The 17,880-nt window shown below is 40.9% G+C and overlaps 1 protein-coding gene across 12 annotated transcripts in view; it reads right to left on the bottom strand.

Moving 5' to 3' along the window:
- CEP350 (centrosomal protein 350) overlaps positions 1-15,300 on the bottom strand; it is a 74,532-nt gene extending 59,232 nt beyond the window's left edge. For 9 of the 12 annotated variants that reach the window (XM_082054079.1, XM_082054090.1, XM_082054084.1 and 6 more), the window contains exons 1-6: positions 15,116-15,300; positions 5,008-5,093; positions 3,331-3,374; positions 2,355-2,469; positions 1,511-1,643; positions 331-947 (exon numbers count right to left, since the gene is read on the bottom strand). In XM_082054079.1, the coding sequence (XP_081910205.1) occupies positions 331-947; positions 1,511-1,643; positions 2,355-2,469; positions 3,331-3,374; positions 5,008-5,080 (982 nt within the window). In that variant the 5' untranslated portion in view covers positions 5,081-5,093; positions 15,116-15,300. The remainder of the gene's footprint in view (positions 1-330; positions 948-1,510; positions 1,644-2,354; positions 2,470-3,330; positions 3,375-5,007; positions 5,094-15,115) is intronic. The other 3 variants (XM_082054085.1, XM_082054088.1, XM_082054081.1) reach the window with 1 other exon arrangement.
- Positions 15,301-17,880: the final 2,580 nt, after the last annotated feature.

Raw genomic sequence — 17,880 nt, 5'->3', positions numbered from 1 at the left:
AATGTAAAATGCTTTCTCAATCAATCTTACTAACCTCTGGGACCATAAGAAAATATCAAACAAACCCAAACACCAATACGGTGAGTTTCTTTTTTACAGTTATTTGCAAGAAGAGACAGGAAGAATTTTAAAAGAATCCACAGCTCTGTAAATTGGCAAGAATTTATTTTCTTCCTTGTTCATATCTGTGATCAAGCCATGCTATCTACCCCTGTACTACCGAAACAGAACTAGGAGAGTCATGGCCACGCTTTGACGTGTTGCTCAATGAATGGAACTCATTTCCTTCACCACACAGAACCAACAGGGAGGGATTCTGCACCTCCGTACCTTTGTATGATGGTGCAGCAGGTGCTGCTGCCACTTTCCTGACTTTGGGAGTCATGGCATTCTCCACGTTTGTGACCACAATAGGTTGCTCGGCATACCCCAAATGCTGCCCTCTGCCACCCAGTTCTTCCGAATGCTCCCATTGCTTCCGAATCCGCTCCTTCAGCTTCTCCAGCTTCGCGTTATGCTGCCGCTGTTTCAAGATTTCCAGTCTATGAGCGTTAGAAATACTCGTGGCAGAAGGGAAAGACACTTTTGGTTCACTGTCCTGGGATGGGTTACTCTGAAGAGTTTTAGTGCTACTCTCATCTCCTCTTGACCCACTAGTTTTTTCCTCTTCTAGTCTTGCAGATGTTGCAACCTTAAGAAATGCCTCATTATTCTGCAAGGCATCAATTGCTGGTCGGTCATTCAAGTACCTAACAACAGTTTCGCCTGCAGCAGACGAACATGGGCTTTCGAAGTCTCTGCTGTGCAGATCCTGCTCGTCTCGGTCATGTATCACACGGCCTGTTATTTCAGCCTTCCCTTCTGCTTCGCTTAAGTCCAAACTGGAGAGCAACTGCTTGGCCTCAAGTTGCCTAGAACTGTGGTAAGACAGAGAACTATATGTATCCCTGATGTAACAGAAGGAAAAAAAAAAGTCACCATCAGAAATACAATCGTAGGACCTTCCAACCCAGCAATCAGCATATTCATTGACTAAAATTACTTCCTATACCTTGCGTCCACTTTAAAGGCAAGTTCTTTAAAAGTTTAATCACCATACATTTAACAGTGCAAGTCTGACAAAACTGAATGAGGTTTCTGTTAAAAATTTGATTTTCTGCACTCTCTAGCTGAACAGGACTATGATAAAGTTGAGGAGCTGAAATTTGCACTTGTAGAAAAAACAGCAAACTGTAAATGTGACCCTTCAATTAAAAAAAAAAAAAAAAAGCTTTAAATAAAAAACAAGTCTAAAACTTAGATGAGAAGCTTCATTAATAAATGTTCTCTAAAACAAAGCAATGCCCACATGCACAGTTCCTGGAGAACAGAGTCATTAGCTGAGAAAACAAATAAATTGCACCAAAGCCCCCTGCCCTGTATTTGAGCATTAAAAAGGCAAGCTATCACTATTAGCTTAATTCTGATCTTGGCATATTTTTCTTTAATAGTAAACTGTCGCAGCACTAACCTGTGTGAGGCCAATGGTTCACGAAATTCCACATGACTGCTTTTTTTCACATTGCTTTCAAGAGTGGTGGCGCGAAGGGGGCTGCGTGAGGACTTCTCCTTGCTTGATTTATTTTGGCTGGAGGACCGGGAAGCTAAAGCAGAAACCAAAGAATCCTTTATGTACCTACCTCTCCAGAAAGAGAAAGCTCGAGGAGCTGAACAACTAAGAACAGTTTTTTTCTTGGGTTCGAACAGCACTCCAAATAGCATTTAAAGTACTCCCTCTCTTTTTCAACAAGTCAATTTCAACAACTAAGAGCAAGATGGTAAGTGCTTGAAACAATGATCATACTTAAAGAGAGATAATAATGCTTAAACATTAATTATATGCAAAGTTGACTGTACTGCCACTAGAGGTCGATCTGTTTGTTCTTCTCCAGTGACAAACTACCAGAATGCTCTGAACAGCATTTAAGATGAGGGCTCATTTCTTATAAGAAAATGCTCTCCTTAAATGAAATAAAGCATCATCAGATTTAGCATTCTGTCAGGGTATAAGAGTTGACAAACATTACAAAATATGAACGGCTAGTCCAGCCCCCACAAAAACGGCATCAGAATGGGATGAGCACTGCTCACTCACAGCATTGGGCAAGTCCTGTCACTCCCTCTAGCCAGGTGACTGATAGCACACTTTATTTCCTAAGCTAAGGGAAGGAAACATTGGTTTCTCCTGGGCAATTAGAGTTTCAAGAATAAAGATCATCGGCAGGAGACAACCAGGGGGCAAGGAGGAGAAATCAAGGTTTCCCGGAATGCAGTGGCTTTATCCTGCCTTACACACTGTGTCCTCAATAACATACCTTTTCTGCTTATTTTTCTGCCAGCACTAGCAGAGGGCTTCTTGGCATCCATCACAGAATCGAATACAGCTGTGCTGGTGGGAGCTACTTCCAATTTGTTTTCTATGTGACGTAGCTAGAATTTGAAGACAATGCAAATTAGAATATTCATTTCATTTTTTAATCTTCATGTTTTTTCTCTTAATGTGGTAAGTTTTTCCTCGTCTTCACAAAGGATAAAAATGCAGGTAAAAGCAACCTCACAAGGCTCATGCTGCAAACTGTAGAGCCTTAGGGCCAGAAACTACATGAAATTATCAAGATTTGTTTAAAAATATTATCTAAATTAGGTTTCGTTTCATAGTTTTGTTTCTATAAGTAGGCTGTTGTGTCATCCAGAGCCTTAATGCTTGGCCTGAACTAAATATTAATTCCACTAGGAATAAGTTCTATGATACTCTTTTCACAATGGAGCACGATACAAGATTACACATGTAAAATCCCACACTGATGCTCAGCTATTCAAAGAAAGAGGGACAAGGCTGTAGCAAAGAGCTGAATTCCCCAAAAACCCAAGCTGTTTGGTTTCGCTTGAAGCCAGGTTTTAGAAGCTAGTGTGACATCTTAAGCACCTAAGTTAAGTTTGCACTGAAACACAGCAATTCCAATGCTCAAAGATGGAAAATCATGAAATACTCTGGTGTTGTTCCAGTTTCTAACAGGCTTGGGTAAGCAGGGAAGAGCTACCTATTCACGTTTTCAGAAGAAGGAGAAGTCACCACTTTCTTAAATAGAAAGGTAATATTACAGTCAAGAATTATACACTCAAAACTAAGCTTGCTGTGGCAAAAATTTCTTCTACCATGTGTGGAAAACATTTTCCATGATAAAACAATGTTCCACATGTATGTATTCCAACTGCTTACTTTGGTTAAAGCTCTTGTGGCCAATAACGGATTTGAAAAGGAGTAAGGAAAAAAGAAAAAACAGTACTTACAGCAGCCTTAGTCTGAGAAAAAGTAGCCCATGCTGCAGTTAGATCTGACAGGGCAGAAACAAAGAAATAAATTTCTCATTAGTACATGGAAAACAATGAAATAAAACATTGTTTCAAAACAATTTTCGTGGGCTCACTAATCAAGTCATTTTAATGACTCAGTTCCAGCCTGTAAATGTCCTATATGAGAAGCTGTTATCAGTCAAGACTCATTTTAACAGAGCAATAAAATACTTAATGTAAAATTTAATGAGTTCACTAAGTTATGCTGAATGCATTATTACACTTGAAATCAAATCTACCACAACATAGAAGACGTTTAGAAGATAAAATAAAGCTGGTTATCTATCCCGACACAAATATCTTATATTTTTCCATTACACTACAGTTTACTTTTACTTTTCCTTCCCTTTCCTCTTCAGTAAACTAAGCACTAGTACACGGTCACTGAAAGACTCTACTCAAAAAACAAGCTTTGAACACACGCACTTTGAATACTAATATTTTTGAACTGCATACCCTACAAATAAAATAGAAGCAGCATTTGCAAAGAACAAGCAGGAGACGCCAGTCAACTTCAGCTTTTTAACCTAAGCAGATATCACAAGCTCTGTGCAATCCAATTCAGTAGTATGCAGTAGTATTTTCCTCCAAAAATATTTACTTCCTTAGTTCCCCTCTTCTGGTTTCTAATGGTATTCTGCTAATCGAATGGTTTATACAACACAACATCCAAAACCACAATATATGTCAGAACCAGGGAGAGTGGTAGTATTAGAGAGTTTAAAAAACCAAATATTTTCCTTACAGTAAAAAAGCTGCCAATTTCATGACAGGCACGATGCAACAACACAAAGGAAGAGGGTTAAGGAAGTAACAGAAACAAGTTTATTTTGGCTTCAAGAGATGGTGCTCCACATCTACAGAACAACACAGTTTCACGAGGTACGTAATTTTAAAAGAAACTGAACATATCACAAGAAACAATCAGCAATAATGCCCTCTTGCAAATAAAATAATAAACTGTCCCTACCTTTAAAATAACTTCTGGAGTCAGTTTTGTCATAGTGGGATCATAACACTGATTTTGAAACACAGACTTAACATGCAACTTGGCTGCTCTACAAACTAGAGCTTTCTTCCTCTCAGGGATTCACTGTATATTTTTTTCCTTATTGCCCCCTCCTTTCCTAAATTATAGAGTAATCATGAGAGCAAAAAGCTAAGAGGATTTCTTCAACTTGGGGAGAAAAAAGTGCTGCAAGTCATCTTATTGGCGATGTAATTCTGCTCTTCAAGTGTCATTAGCTCCTCTCCACTTTGGAACTGAGTAAGAGTCGGGAGCAACTGTCTCTCAGGATCTTCTTCATGTCATTCAAGAGCCTCCATCTCCCAATTTCTGCTCCTGCACTGCTCCTCCTCTTCAGCATTCAAAAACAAAAATCTGCCTCTGTGCCGTCTTGGCAACCATATCCTAGGCTGGCAATTCCTAATGCAGATCAGCAAATACTCTGCAGATCAGAGTATGAAATTGCTGTCTCCGCAAAAAGGAAGCTGGAACACACCACCTTAGGTCTACATTGAAGCAGAAGAACGCCTTCTATAAAAACTCCCTAGTTTCAAACTCGTGATAAAATATCTTCCAAAACAATGCAATAAAACAGAGAAAATCCATACCTCTAGTAGAATCCTTGCTTTGGTTATGCCTCGGATTTTGTAGAAGCACCTCATTTGACTTCTTGCTCCACATCGTGTTGATTTATCTACAAAAAACAGTCATGTAAGAATCAAAGAGGAATAAAATACAAACAAATGTATCTTATGCTAAAGAGAACATCCCCTTGATCGCTATGATGAACATTCACCTCGTTAGGATGATTTCAAACTCACATCATGAATGAGATCAGAAAATCAGCACCAAATCACAAATACGTTTACAGCCTGCAGTTTTTCAGAAATTGCATAATTCTGCGGATAAAGAGAACTTTGCTTTGTTCCTGTTACAAAGAAGAGTGAATTTGGTAAGAGGAAAAGCAGAGGTCACGCAATTTAAATCACAGTAATAAATATCCCAGCAAGTCTGAAGATGACCACACTGCAATGCTGTACAAGAAGGGGTAACAGAGGCAGCACCACACAGCTTGAATCTATAAAAGTCTGGCGAAAATACCCAGTTCTGCCAGCGACAGACGAGTGTCACTTATCTCTGTTAAAAGAAAAGGCAGAACAGAACTGTGTGGAAGGAATCTACAGCCAGGAAAAAAGACAAGACTTGTTTTTCTGTCAGCTTCAAAGGCAAGACTCACAGTGAATCTAAAAGCTCTGAGTAACAAACCAGGTAGCTATGATCACCCAAAGAGTTTTTAATAAGGAAAAACAAGCAACAAAAAAACCCACAACAAACAAACAAAACCCCGAACAACTACTCAATCAGGAAAGAAAAATTTTAAAAGAAAAGTCAGATATGTCTCATTACTTTCATTGCAAAAGATGGGCTGACATAGGTAAAATTGTACCAAGCTTTTAAAGAAGTAATACATAAGGAAAACACCTAAGTTTAAGAGATCTAAGAGGAGCTCATACAGGCAACTCCGGTGAGTTGTGTTCTGTTATGGAAAGAAAAACTGAGGTGACCACAGAACTCACAAAGGAAGATCTGAACCTCTAAAACAGTACATTTTCCTTTCCCTTCTCTCATGCACTCCCAGATATATTTTTCCTTATTTTCTGAAGATTTATTCTGTTTTTACTTCCCTACATAATGTGTCACATAAAAGGGCATTCAAATATAATGTCCACTCTTCCAATAAAAAGTAATTGAACAGCCCACAAAATTAACAGTTTGTACTAATTCTTGGAACAGATCATTGCCTGTATGTTTTATGACATGGAATTTTATCATATATGCTTTTAAGGATATTCACAGGGATGAGTGAAGTTGGGTCCTCACATTCAATCACAGAACTTGTATTTATGGCAGTAAGTTATCCCACAAAACTCTTCTTATGCCTCAAGAAAGACTATCAATAAGAACACAGGCCTTCAAAAGACATTTAGTTCTTCCTTTCTTTAAAGAATACAAATAAATGTTTGAATGAGCGTGGAAAATGTATGCAAGCCTATATATCATAGAATCATTGAGGCTGGAAAATACCCTTAAGATCAATTCCAACCATATGTAGGTACAGAAACACACACACACATTAGTGAAGTCTGTGGCAATGCAAAAATTCTAGAAAAAGTGGGGTGTGGTGTGTTTCTAATCATCTAATTTATGGACAGAAAGGCAAGTGAAGATAGAAAATTCTGTTTCTAGGACAGGTACTGCACAGCTCATTCATGCAGAACCGCAGCTTTGTGCCTCACATCATTCATGCTGTAAATCATAACACTGCCCTGCCCTGGAAATCATCTAATTGATCTTTTCCATCACGGGAGCATGGAACTGTCGTGCTAGCAAAGCAGAAAACAAATAATAATAGAAATGGGGGAATTTTCCACAAAGAACCAATTTTGAGAGCTGCTTGAGATAACATACCATAACATTATTAGGTTTCTTGTCCAAACATAAACATAACAAAACTTACCGAATATGTAAATTCAGCATAAGAGAACTTCTGGACAAGCAAGCATTGCTTAAGGGATTAAGTATCCCTCCTTGTGTAGTTGCTTGGGATTTACTCTTTTTGTTAGAATTACTAGTATAGATAGAAGAACTTAGGGACTAGAATTGTTCCTGTTATTGTATACACAAAAATGTACATAGTTTACTTTATGATGTCCCTGTGAAAGTAGTATTGTAATATACTCCTTAACTCGCTACAAAAAGTACCAGATTTATTTTTAAAGTTTGAAATCGCTTGTTATACATTTCATCCTGATGCTCAAGTAAAAGCCGTCAGTCTTTTATCCGAGCTGAACAGAAGCCAGGAAGCAATCACAAAGCATCCTGCTGTATTTCTCCTAACAAATACCCACAGTGCCAACCCCAAGTATCCAATAAACTCTCGCTGGCTTCAGCACTGCCAGCTGAGATCCACCCAGCAGTTTTGCTTAACTCAGGTTGCCGCTGTTTGGGGAAAAAATAAGAGAACCGTAACAAGGGACAACTCTGGAGCTGTCTACAGTTTCAGGAAGGCATCAGTGCAGCAGTTTTCAGTTGCAATGTAACATTCGTAACTGTAAGGGTCTGTTTTTCAGATGTCCCTCTCCTTTGGAAGGGTGGGTGAAATTTAGCAGCTTTTCAAAACCTGCCTACAAATCATGGTGATTGCCACCAGCTGTTGAATTCTACAAATTAACAGAATAACTTCTTTCTGCTGGTACAGCTCAGATGAATAAGCAGCACTCTACAAAAAACAAGTACTTTTACAATTCAATATTCTGTCTCTGCAAGATGTTAAACCAGACAGAGAAGACACTTCAATGCTATCAAGAGTACAGCTATTGGGTGAGGAGAAAAAAGAAATAAATCCAGACACAGCTGCCTTGTCTATTTAAAGGATTTCCATGTAATGGATTGGTTATACACTAAAATACACGGAAATTAATATTGATCAGAGAATAGTACTAAACTAAAAAATTATGCAAAGGAAGTTTATGTTATTTTTAAAATACAACAGAAGTTGTCTCAATGTCCCATGAACAACTTTAAGAAGAAACACATTGTAGGAATTACATTCTGAAATGACTGCTTCAAAAAGATTTTTTCTGTTAAACTGAATGATCCACTACTATTTAGTAAACAGCTTAAAGGAAGCAGGGGGACATAAAGCAGCTCAACAGATGAAATGTCAAAGAACTTCTGAGGAGACAGCAGTGATGGCAAAAGGTTATCTGCAAGTTGGGTAAGGCTATGTGGATCTTAGAAGTCTGTTGGTGGAAGATGCAGAATCAGCAGAACTGATCTCCTGGTTGTTTGACTGTTCACTGCTGGACACAGCCATACTACATAGGTTCATTCAAGGCTGGTGTGCCAAGCCTCATCTTGGGTGAATAGTTAAAACACAAACACCATTGTGTTCTCACATTTCTATCCCACATCAAGTGCCCATCTCATTCTTTATTCATTTGTCTGAGATAAAAAAAAACATACACAAGAGAAGGCACAGCAAAACTGCTGCAGATGAGGACCTACATGGAATCTAGCAAGAAAAGGATATACTCCAAACTCGTGGAAGAAACTGGGACACACACAGTTCTCTTCCACAAACACTGTTCCTATGGGAAGACACTGAAGAGAACTGACAGATCAGAAAGCGCAAGAGAAGAAGCCAGAAATGAGGAAATAGAAACAAAAACACTGCCAAATAAAAACGTAAGCTGAGAAACCAGCACTACATTCACTACCAAACATACCAAGGATGACATTGCAAGGTACAACAGATAACGAAATAACAAGTCAACATAGTAAGAGGACAGCATTTCAAAAGGAATGGGAGATATGAGAGTAGAATATGCTTAGCAAAGGTACACAAAAATGTCAAGAGTTGAAAAACAGGGCTGTGAAAACAGAACGAAAAGTGGTGAGAGAAGCAGGATATGAAAAGGAAGAGAATGGAGAAAAACAGGAAGGAAAGAGAAATAGAAAGAGCTTTTAAAAAAATCAGCAAGAGAGCAGGGAACAGAAAAAAGAAACAGGTATACTGGTCCAATTGTTAAGTTTTTCAAGCACCCTCAGTATGGATTTTTCTTAGCAGCACACCCTTGATAAGAGAAGGCAAGAGGAAACTCAGAAATCATGGTACTGAAACAAGGGAGGAAACGGAATTACTGAGATTCAGAGAAGGCAGAGAACGTGAGCAAGAGATCGCCGACTGTTATTTTCACTAACACTTAGTGGTTACACAAAAAAATCCCAGTCAGCATAGGGAACAGTATTCCTCAAGACTTGGTTTCTTACAAAAACACAAGGGATACCAAATGAAAGGGACACCACAAAAGATGAAGTTTTCCTAAGAGTAGGGAAAGAAACTAATTACTAATATTGACTTCTATGGGTTATTCTTAAATATTTAATCCCCAAAGTGGCAGGTTTTGCTACAAACTGGGTATACGGCACACAAGGCAAGCACTTCACACAGTTTAAGCTACAATAAGGCAGCAGTGCGAATAAAAAATGCCATCTTTTCTTTATCCCTTATTCAGGCAAGAGAGTCAAGGAGATTATGTGGTAAAACAAAGTGGACTGGGAAACTGGTAAAGTCTGAAAGTAAATTTTTGTGTTCTTTCTGCTTTATTAGTTTCAGCTATGTCGTACCATAAGCTACAATGTCCATGCAAGCAGAATGAGAAGGGATGGAAAAACTGGGGAACAGCTGGATCTGCCCCAGCCCCGTAGCAACAGACAACTTCTCCATGGAGGAAACAGGCACAAATAAAAGGTTTTAGGGATGTTTTTTCTTGTTTACAATAACATTTTAAATTTCCAAGTATAAATGATTGAAAGTCAGCTTCTGAAGCCTGAAAACCCTCTGGAGCTCCTGTCTGCGCAGCGACAGTTCTGCATTCCTGGCGCTAACAGACACACACAGGTGGACAGACACAATCAGACCTTGTCAAGCAAACTATTTTTCTGAGCCAGCCCACTGAAAGTGATGGAATTTCTATTTAAAGTTGTCAGAAACACTTTCCACATCTCCTCAAATACCACAGAATACAATTTATTATAATATGCTTGAGTCTGGAATACAAATACCTTTACCTAGTCATTTTTCTGGTATCTGAGTGTTTACCATACTGCATTATCCCATTTAAATGAGAGCTAAAAATATCCATAATACATTGTTCTAAGACATTTTTTTGGTTACATTTATGGGCTTTTTCTATTTTTTTTTTATACAAGCGTAACACTTTTTTTTTTCCTGGCCTCAACACAGTCTGAAAATCTTTGTCTCTCAAAGCAATTAGATATTATATGCACGTGATTTACTGACCTTCCTCAGGACTGAGGACAAGTTCCAGCACAACAAACAAATGCATGACATATTTGTCAAAAAAGTGCCACATCTCCAGAATCCATAGCCAACTCTGCAGAATCAGATGGGTCCTCCTCCCACCTTCTTTCAATGCTCACTTATATAATAAACCTTCCAGTTAAACATATTTCAGTAGCAAAGGTTCTGAAAGGAAGTTAATATTAAAAATCCAAGTACAATTCCAACTGCTTAATGCTCCACACACTCAAACCTCATCTTAACATTTCTCTACCATAACATCTCGAGTCCGTAATATCCGTTTTGCTCCACCAAAATAGTTTCTGCTACAAAGCTGAGTATTTTTCTTCTCATTATTTTCAAGTGGTGCTGAGGCAAAGAGTCAATGGGTTCAAATTATTCAGAGTGCCTTTGTAGGTAGTTTTGTTGGTATTTAATCTGACTGGCTGCTAATACTATTTGACTTGGAAATATTTTACTGATCCAGATTGTGCTGCACCCCAAGACCGAAGCTGTATGTAATGATGATGGACACAATTACATAAAGCTTATGCAAGAAAAAGCTGGAAGTAACAAACACAAACTATGCTCAAGGAGCTTGTGAATGTTGGCTGCTCTGAATTAGTAAAATTTTAGACCATCAGTATTTTTCTTGTAGTGTAAACAGTAAATATACCAGAGGAACTCACATTCCAATCATTATGACTTTGGAAAATAATAATTAAAACCAAAAAAGCTTCTAAAGTAAAACAAATATACCAATAAAACTTGATCTACTTTAAGCTAGAAAAACATAAAAAAGCTTTTAGGGATATTAAGGTAGTAAAAAAAGAATGAGCCATGAAGATACACCACACACTTGCAGAAAAGCAGTAAAGAATTTCAAAGCACATGTCACTACTTCTAACTGTTAATCAGGAAGATAAATGACATCAACAGTCAGACGTCCATCAAACATCAGGAAACATAGTAGAAAAATACAAACATGTTTCATGAGCTCTAAGATTAAACCACTGGCATTGGTCAGCTACTAAATTTGCATCCAAACTACAGTGAAGATTTTTCTATAAATGAAACATTACTGAATCTGATTTCACTCCAACTATACGCTGGGGATGGACATTTACAATGCATTTCTGCTATCAGAAGACATGGCAACTTGTAAAAGTGTTCCTGCTTAATCAAAAGTGATGGAAAAAAACCCACCTGGCACTAAAAAATTAATTAGCAGTTTTACTGACAGTAAAACGCATTGAATGTCTTACTCTGCTGCACCACAAGCTAGGAGGTACTCTGAGGAAATCTATTGAAATGAATGTTGTGACAGCTAGCGTAACTTGATTCATTGTTTGCGAAGAAATCAGAGTACAAAGGCTCAGAGAATGCAGCCATTTGTTAAGGAGATGCACGCGAGGGTTTGCCTATCCATTCATTCATAAGTTCTGTATTTTCTTTGAGTTCTTTGCATTTATGACAGAGAAGAAAATAAGTGACACACCCTAGTTTCAAGAACAAATACGATACTCCTGCATTTGTTTCCTTGGCCTTCATAACAAAAATTCAACTGCTCCATCTCCAGTTACTAGAAATTGTACATTAAAAGATTTCAATTCTTGCAGCCCATAATAAATCCATCCAGCAGAATACACTCAAATCCTTCAACAAGTCTTTGAAAGGCCAGCATCCGCTACCTTTCATCTCACAAGGAACACTCAGCTGTGAGGGTCTTCTTAGAACTTACAGACAATCCTCTTGGTCAAGTCCAAGAACCAGATCTGCTCATTTTGAGAGTCTAAGACAGAAGCTTGCAACTGCTCAGCAATACCAAGGACACCAGAGCAGAGCAGCAACTTCAACTGTAGTTGTGTCAACTACAGACTGATCACTATTTGCCTCCAAAGCAGAAAAAAGTACAGGAAAACTTAAGGGAAAATGTTCTGAATGCCCCTTTATCAAGTTTGATGTCTTTGCTCTGATACTGCATTCAAAAGTATTGTCTGAAAAATGTCTCAACACGAAGTGTCAAAAAAACCCACCCCAACACCCCAGGACAAGCAAACATAACACATCACATTAATATGCCTGGAAAACGTCAGAGAAAAACACCAACTGTTTTCTAGAATTTTACAATCTTTTGCCGTGGATCTGACTCAGTGTGAAATTCTGCCCTCAGTGAGGAATGTTCTTACGAAGATAAAACACAGCCAGAATTTCTGTTAGCATTGGGTAAGTTTCAATTGACCCAGTATAATTGATTAGTTAATTTATTTGCTCTATTCTTATTCTAGTATATTGACAAAGGTTTCAGACTTAGGCATACAAGTAATTTCATTCTCAATCGAGTAGTCCATTAAAGTCTATTATATTATTAGCACAATTATACACATTTATCTTCCAAGCACTTACCTCTATGGATAAATTTTACACTCAGACATTCTGATCCAGCCACATGCCTAATACATTAACTGTACTGGGAAAGTTTTCTCTCTGCACTCAACTATCAAAACCGTTCTGTTATCATTATTATACCACTATACCTATTCTCGTATTAACACAGCTTATATTGGTTTGAATAGCATGACTTATATTAGTTTAAGTACATCAGTAGCACAGTTCAAACAGTGCTGCCGTACTGATAAAAAAGTCACAATCCCAATGCAAATTCCTAAGGTAGAGTTCAACTGATTCAGCAACTCAGCAGCGATGAAGGAATGTACATATTCCTCCCTGCCTTCCCTAGCAATCTTGCCACTCCTCTGTGATAGATGCAGTGCTCATCTGACTGTGTCACAAACCAGTTCAACCCCCTAACCCAGCAGAAAATTATTCACTTTTTATTGTTTTTTGGGGGGAGGAGTTACTTTTCTACCAGTTTATCAAACTGAATTAGGTCGCCGCACGGTTAGTGCCAGACTGGTCAAAGCGGGGAAAGAGAAGCAGCAGCAGAGCATCATGCTTGCTCATCTTACACTGTGCAGCTTCGCCCAACTGCCAGAGATACAGCAACATAAAATAGATTTATTGCTGTGTGCACCAATGCTCTTAATTTCAAGCACATATCTAACTTTAAAGATGTTAATAAGACTACAGCCCCATCTGGGCACACTAAAGTAAATGAGACTAATCACATTAATGACTTTTATCCACAGTTGTGTTTGATACAACAGACTTTCTCAGCAGAAAACATCTGCTGGTAAAGGGATACAGGGAGATGCAGAAAGTTCATCATACCTGAGGCAACAAAACCTTTAGAGTAGAAGAACTGGCAGTTCCAAGATTGGACTCTTATCCATTTAATGGATGCTTTTACTATGGTGGCACAAATTGCTGATCAAGTTATTTCAAAACATGAAAGACACCATCCAGATTGGGACTGTAAGATCTGTAAAGTCTTCCCAGTGTTACAGTGGCAAACTTCAGCCATGCACCAAAGCCTAGTAAAACAAAAAATCCATGCCAACAAAATGTTTTGTAGTTTTAAAATCATGTTCGTCCGGTTATCACCACACCTAGCCGAGGGAGCCTACCAGAAGATCTACACCAATCAGCAATATCATTTCCACAGTACCCTGGCCCCTTGTAGAAATGTGTCATTACTACATAAATTAAGTTGCTGTATTTAGTGGACGCAGCATACCTTTGTTCAAGGTAGCGTCACTCACAGAAACCGAAGCCTTCAACAGTTTACAGTGTTTGTGTGGTCACACCCTCAGTCGCATTTAATTACCTAAAGCATTACCTAATGAAACTGTTGTAGCAACCAGAACTATACGGAAGAGTGAGCAGTTCACAGCCTGTCCGTACCCACAGTCTGACAGAACATTTTGAGCTCACATGTGACACAACAAGCGTCTGAGCGTCTGCAGCTCCACACACATTTATCCCATGCTTTCGGTCTTAGTAGACTCTTGAATGAGTTTTCAAGCCTGCACACTCTGGATCCCTGTGAATTAGTTTAAGGTAACCAAAACATAGAACTGATGGATCAAGCTGTAAATTTTAAAGCAGAAGATACTGGAGCGCTCATCCGCACATTTAAGCTGTTTGCCATATAGACCTCTACATGCACGTATGCATACGATGTGCCAGGAGACACTTGGTTGCTGAGATACAGCTTATACCCAAAGACAGAACGAGAAACTATTCCAGAAAACCTACATCAACAGCAGGCATTATATCACATACAACTGCATCCACAGAAAAAAACAGCCACAGTCACACTGCTATAAAAACCTTTATGTCAATGAATGGCACCAATGAAGGCAGAAAACGCTCGGGGCTGATGTTACCCGGGGATGTAAGAAGCGCTTTCAGCAGTGAGACACCCGGCAACCCCGGTGCAGCTCCCCCAGCCCGGGCCAGAACGGCACCGACACCGGCACCACGTACCTTTACAAAGCCCCGTCGCAGGCTGAGCCGGCAGCACGGGCCGCGGACACCGCAGCCTCACGGAAAACACCCGGTTTCGGCTGTTTTCCCATACAAGGCGATAAGCAACAGTGGAACCAGAGCTCCCCTGCCCTCTCCCTTCTTCCGCTACTCCCGATACAATAAGGAGCAGAAAACAAATTAAAACTAGAAGAAGAAAGAGACGGAGACTTAACGGGTAAAGCACACGTAAAGCAGAGGAGGTCGGAGTCCGGCGGCGGCAGCAGAGGCCGAGTCGAGTGACAGCCGGCAGCACTGCCCGGACAACGGAACCCGCGACCGCCGAGTCCCCGGCAACGGCCGAACGCGGCCCCCGCCCCGGCCCCACTTCGTGCGGCCCCCGGCGGGACGGCAGCCGCTAGCGGCGCCGAGCCGAGCGCGGCCTGGGGCGGCGGCACGGGCCGCTCCCGGCGCCTCCTCACCTGGTCGCGGCAGCGGCGATCGACACCCGCCGCCCCAGAGGCGGGTTCCGGCACATCCCGCAGGAGCGGAGAGAAAGGCGGCGGGAGCCGGCGGCGCCCCGAGCTCGGCTCCGCTGCCCGCGCAGTGCCCTCAGCGGCGCCAGCCCGCCGCCATTACCGGCCAACGACTGACACGGAGCGGCGGCGGCCGCGACAGCGGCGGCGCGGGGCAGGGCGGGAGCGAGGGGCCAAGTCTCGCGAGAAGCGGGACGCCGCCGACCTTCCCAACATGGCGGCATCCCGCCGTTGCCCGCGCCTCACCCCGCCGGCGGCCATGTTGGGTGCGGCGCGGCCTCCCCGCCCCTCCCTGCCCCACCGCCTCACCGGGCCGCAGCCGAGCGGGTCAGCCCGCCCTACCTTGCAGGAGCAGAGGCTGCACTCCAGGCCGGGCTGAGGTGAGGAGCGGAGGCCGGCGCCGCGCTGCAGGTGCACCCCGGGCGGCGGGAAGGGCTGAGGGCGGCGCCGGCCCAGCGCAGCTTTCATGGTGCCCGGGGAGCCCACGCAGGCCCCGGGCGAGGCGGCCGCCGGCAGCTCCCGGGCTCGGGGCTCGGGCGGCCGGGCCTCCTGTCAGCCCCCGGGCCGGGGAGGTTCTAGCCCTCGGGTCCCTCTGCACCCCAGACCATCACTCAAAACTAAACGTCGTTTTCCAGTATTTCCATCAAAGTTGTGTTTGGTTCGTTTTTCTTCTCTCCCCACGGTGGTGCAGGCTTGACTTGCCGGTTCAGTCCACATGCAAATGGTGTAAAAATAAAAAAGGACTGCAGCAGAGCGCTTGGTTTTGATGCAAGAACAGACCTTGGCAATGTTAATTAAGCTGCAGTGCCAACGCTGATGCTGGCATTCCTGAACCGGCTCCAGCCGAAACTAGGGCACCATTTTTCAGTCATTTGTATTCATAGCTAAGTCATCTTTAGAAAAAAGATTTTTTTTTTTTTTTTCAAAATGAAAGCAGCTCTGATTACAGCCTCCCAGTTGCCAAATTTAAATAGACATTTGCAAAACTTCATAGAGATGACTGAGTGCCACCAGCTTAATTTCACTTTTAGCAGTCATTATAAACCCAGAAGAGTTCATTAGTATACTGTCTCCTATTGCATAGATTCCACCCCAAAGATGCATTAAAACCACCCATGTTTCAAAAATAGGTTTAAGATGTTATCCAACTATAACAAAATTATTTCCACTGCAGAAGGAAAGTCATTAGAATAGGAAAAAAGAAATTCTTTCTATGGTTATTTTGGGAATGTCTCCTTCAGGGCTTGTCTACAATTTCATCAGAGTCTGGTTTTCAGTCATTAGTATGATTGTTTGACTACAGATGCCAGATTTCTTGGGGGAGCGTGGGGGCGGAGAGTTATCTACCCCAACCACTAAAAATCACTAAAACTATTGGAGCTTTTATGTTTCCCCTTCTTTTTTCTTAACTAAAAAGGATTAAACTATTTTTACATATCCTCTCCTCCTGTGAATGGTCAGCGTTTTGTACATAGATATTCTTGTACAGGAACACCATACGGAAACACCCTAAACACTGAGACCATTACAGCTGCAAAGCTTAAGCAATGCAGAACTTAATCATATCACAATTACAGGATACCCATTTAACCTTAATTTGTCTCTTTTACATACACAAACTAATTACAGAGTGTATTTTCCAGTGTAAGCATACCTGCTTTGAAACCAGAGAGGAGCTTGAGATGTCAGTGGTTAAACCTTTGAAAATGGTTTTGTTTTGCCAGATGAGGGGAAAAAAATACATGAACACCAAAAGACGAGCACAGCTCCAGTGAGAAAAAGTGGTAAATAGTGCCTAATTCCCTCCTGAGCCCTCAAAGAGCAAACCTGCTCCTCCCAAGTGCAGGAGGAAGACTGTAAGTAATAATAACAATAATGACAAATTCAGTCAATGAAAACAGTATTACTACAGTGTATGGGAGCCCTGATTGCAGACTAGGGCAAATTAAATTATTACATTCCCTGTCATCACCTACTGTTTTCTTAAATCCACTGCTTAATATTGCTGGATTGGCAGGCTATTTAAATTATTCAGCACTTTTGTAATACACTACCTCTTTAATTATGCTTTTAAACATAGTTTCTCTTTTCTGGTTGGAAGCAGTTAATCTAGTTTCATGCTCCTCCTTTTCATCTTCAGGCAAACAAGGCATCATATTAGGATTTTCTCAAACATGAAAATCATTTCAGTCAGTCAAATAAAATTAAAGGGCAAATACTGTTTCTGCTTCTATATAGCTTATATTTATTCTCTGTATCTGCAGTGGAACCTAATTGTAAAACTTTAGATTACTTTTTCAAATATTTCCTACGAAAGAGTGCAAAGCTCTGACAGGCAAACACACAAAAAGAGAAAGACATTCTTAAGGAAAATGCAATCATGTCATGAAATACTCTAAGACTAGAAATAAATAAACCGTTTACCTGCAGACAGCCACAGCTGAGAGAAGGAACTGAACACACTCCAGTTTGATGAACTGCTCACTGAACCGCAGAGCAACAGAGAGAAGTGCAGCAAGCACGTTCCCAGCACTGAAAGGGGTGGATGGAGGCAGATCATCAGTTAAAAGCAAAGAGCCACAATCTCATCTTACGCTAACTTGGTTATTGCAGCTTTAAGAGAGAGGTTTGGGAAGTTTTCCACTCCGTACTACTCTTGCACACCCCTTCTAAAATTAGACAGGGGCAGCTGGCTATTGCAGCCGAAAGAT

Source organism: Streptopelia decaocto (genome assembly GCF_964273445.1).
Source record: "Streptopelia decaocto genome assembly, chromosome: 5".
Taxonomy (NCBI): domain Eukaryota; kingdom Metazoa; phylum Chordata; class Aves; order Columbiformes; family Columbidae; genus Streptopelia; species Streptopelia decaocto.
Note: the sequence above shows the minus strand (reverse complement) of the source record. Positions and strands in the feature narration are given on the sequence as shown.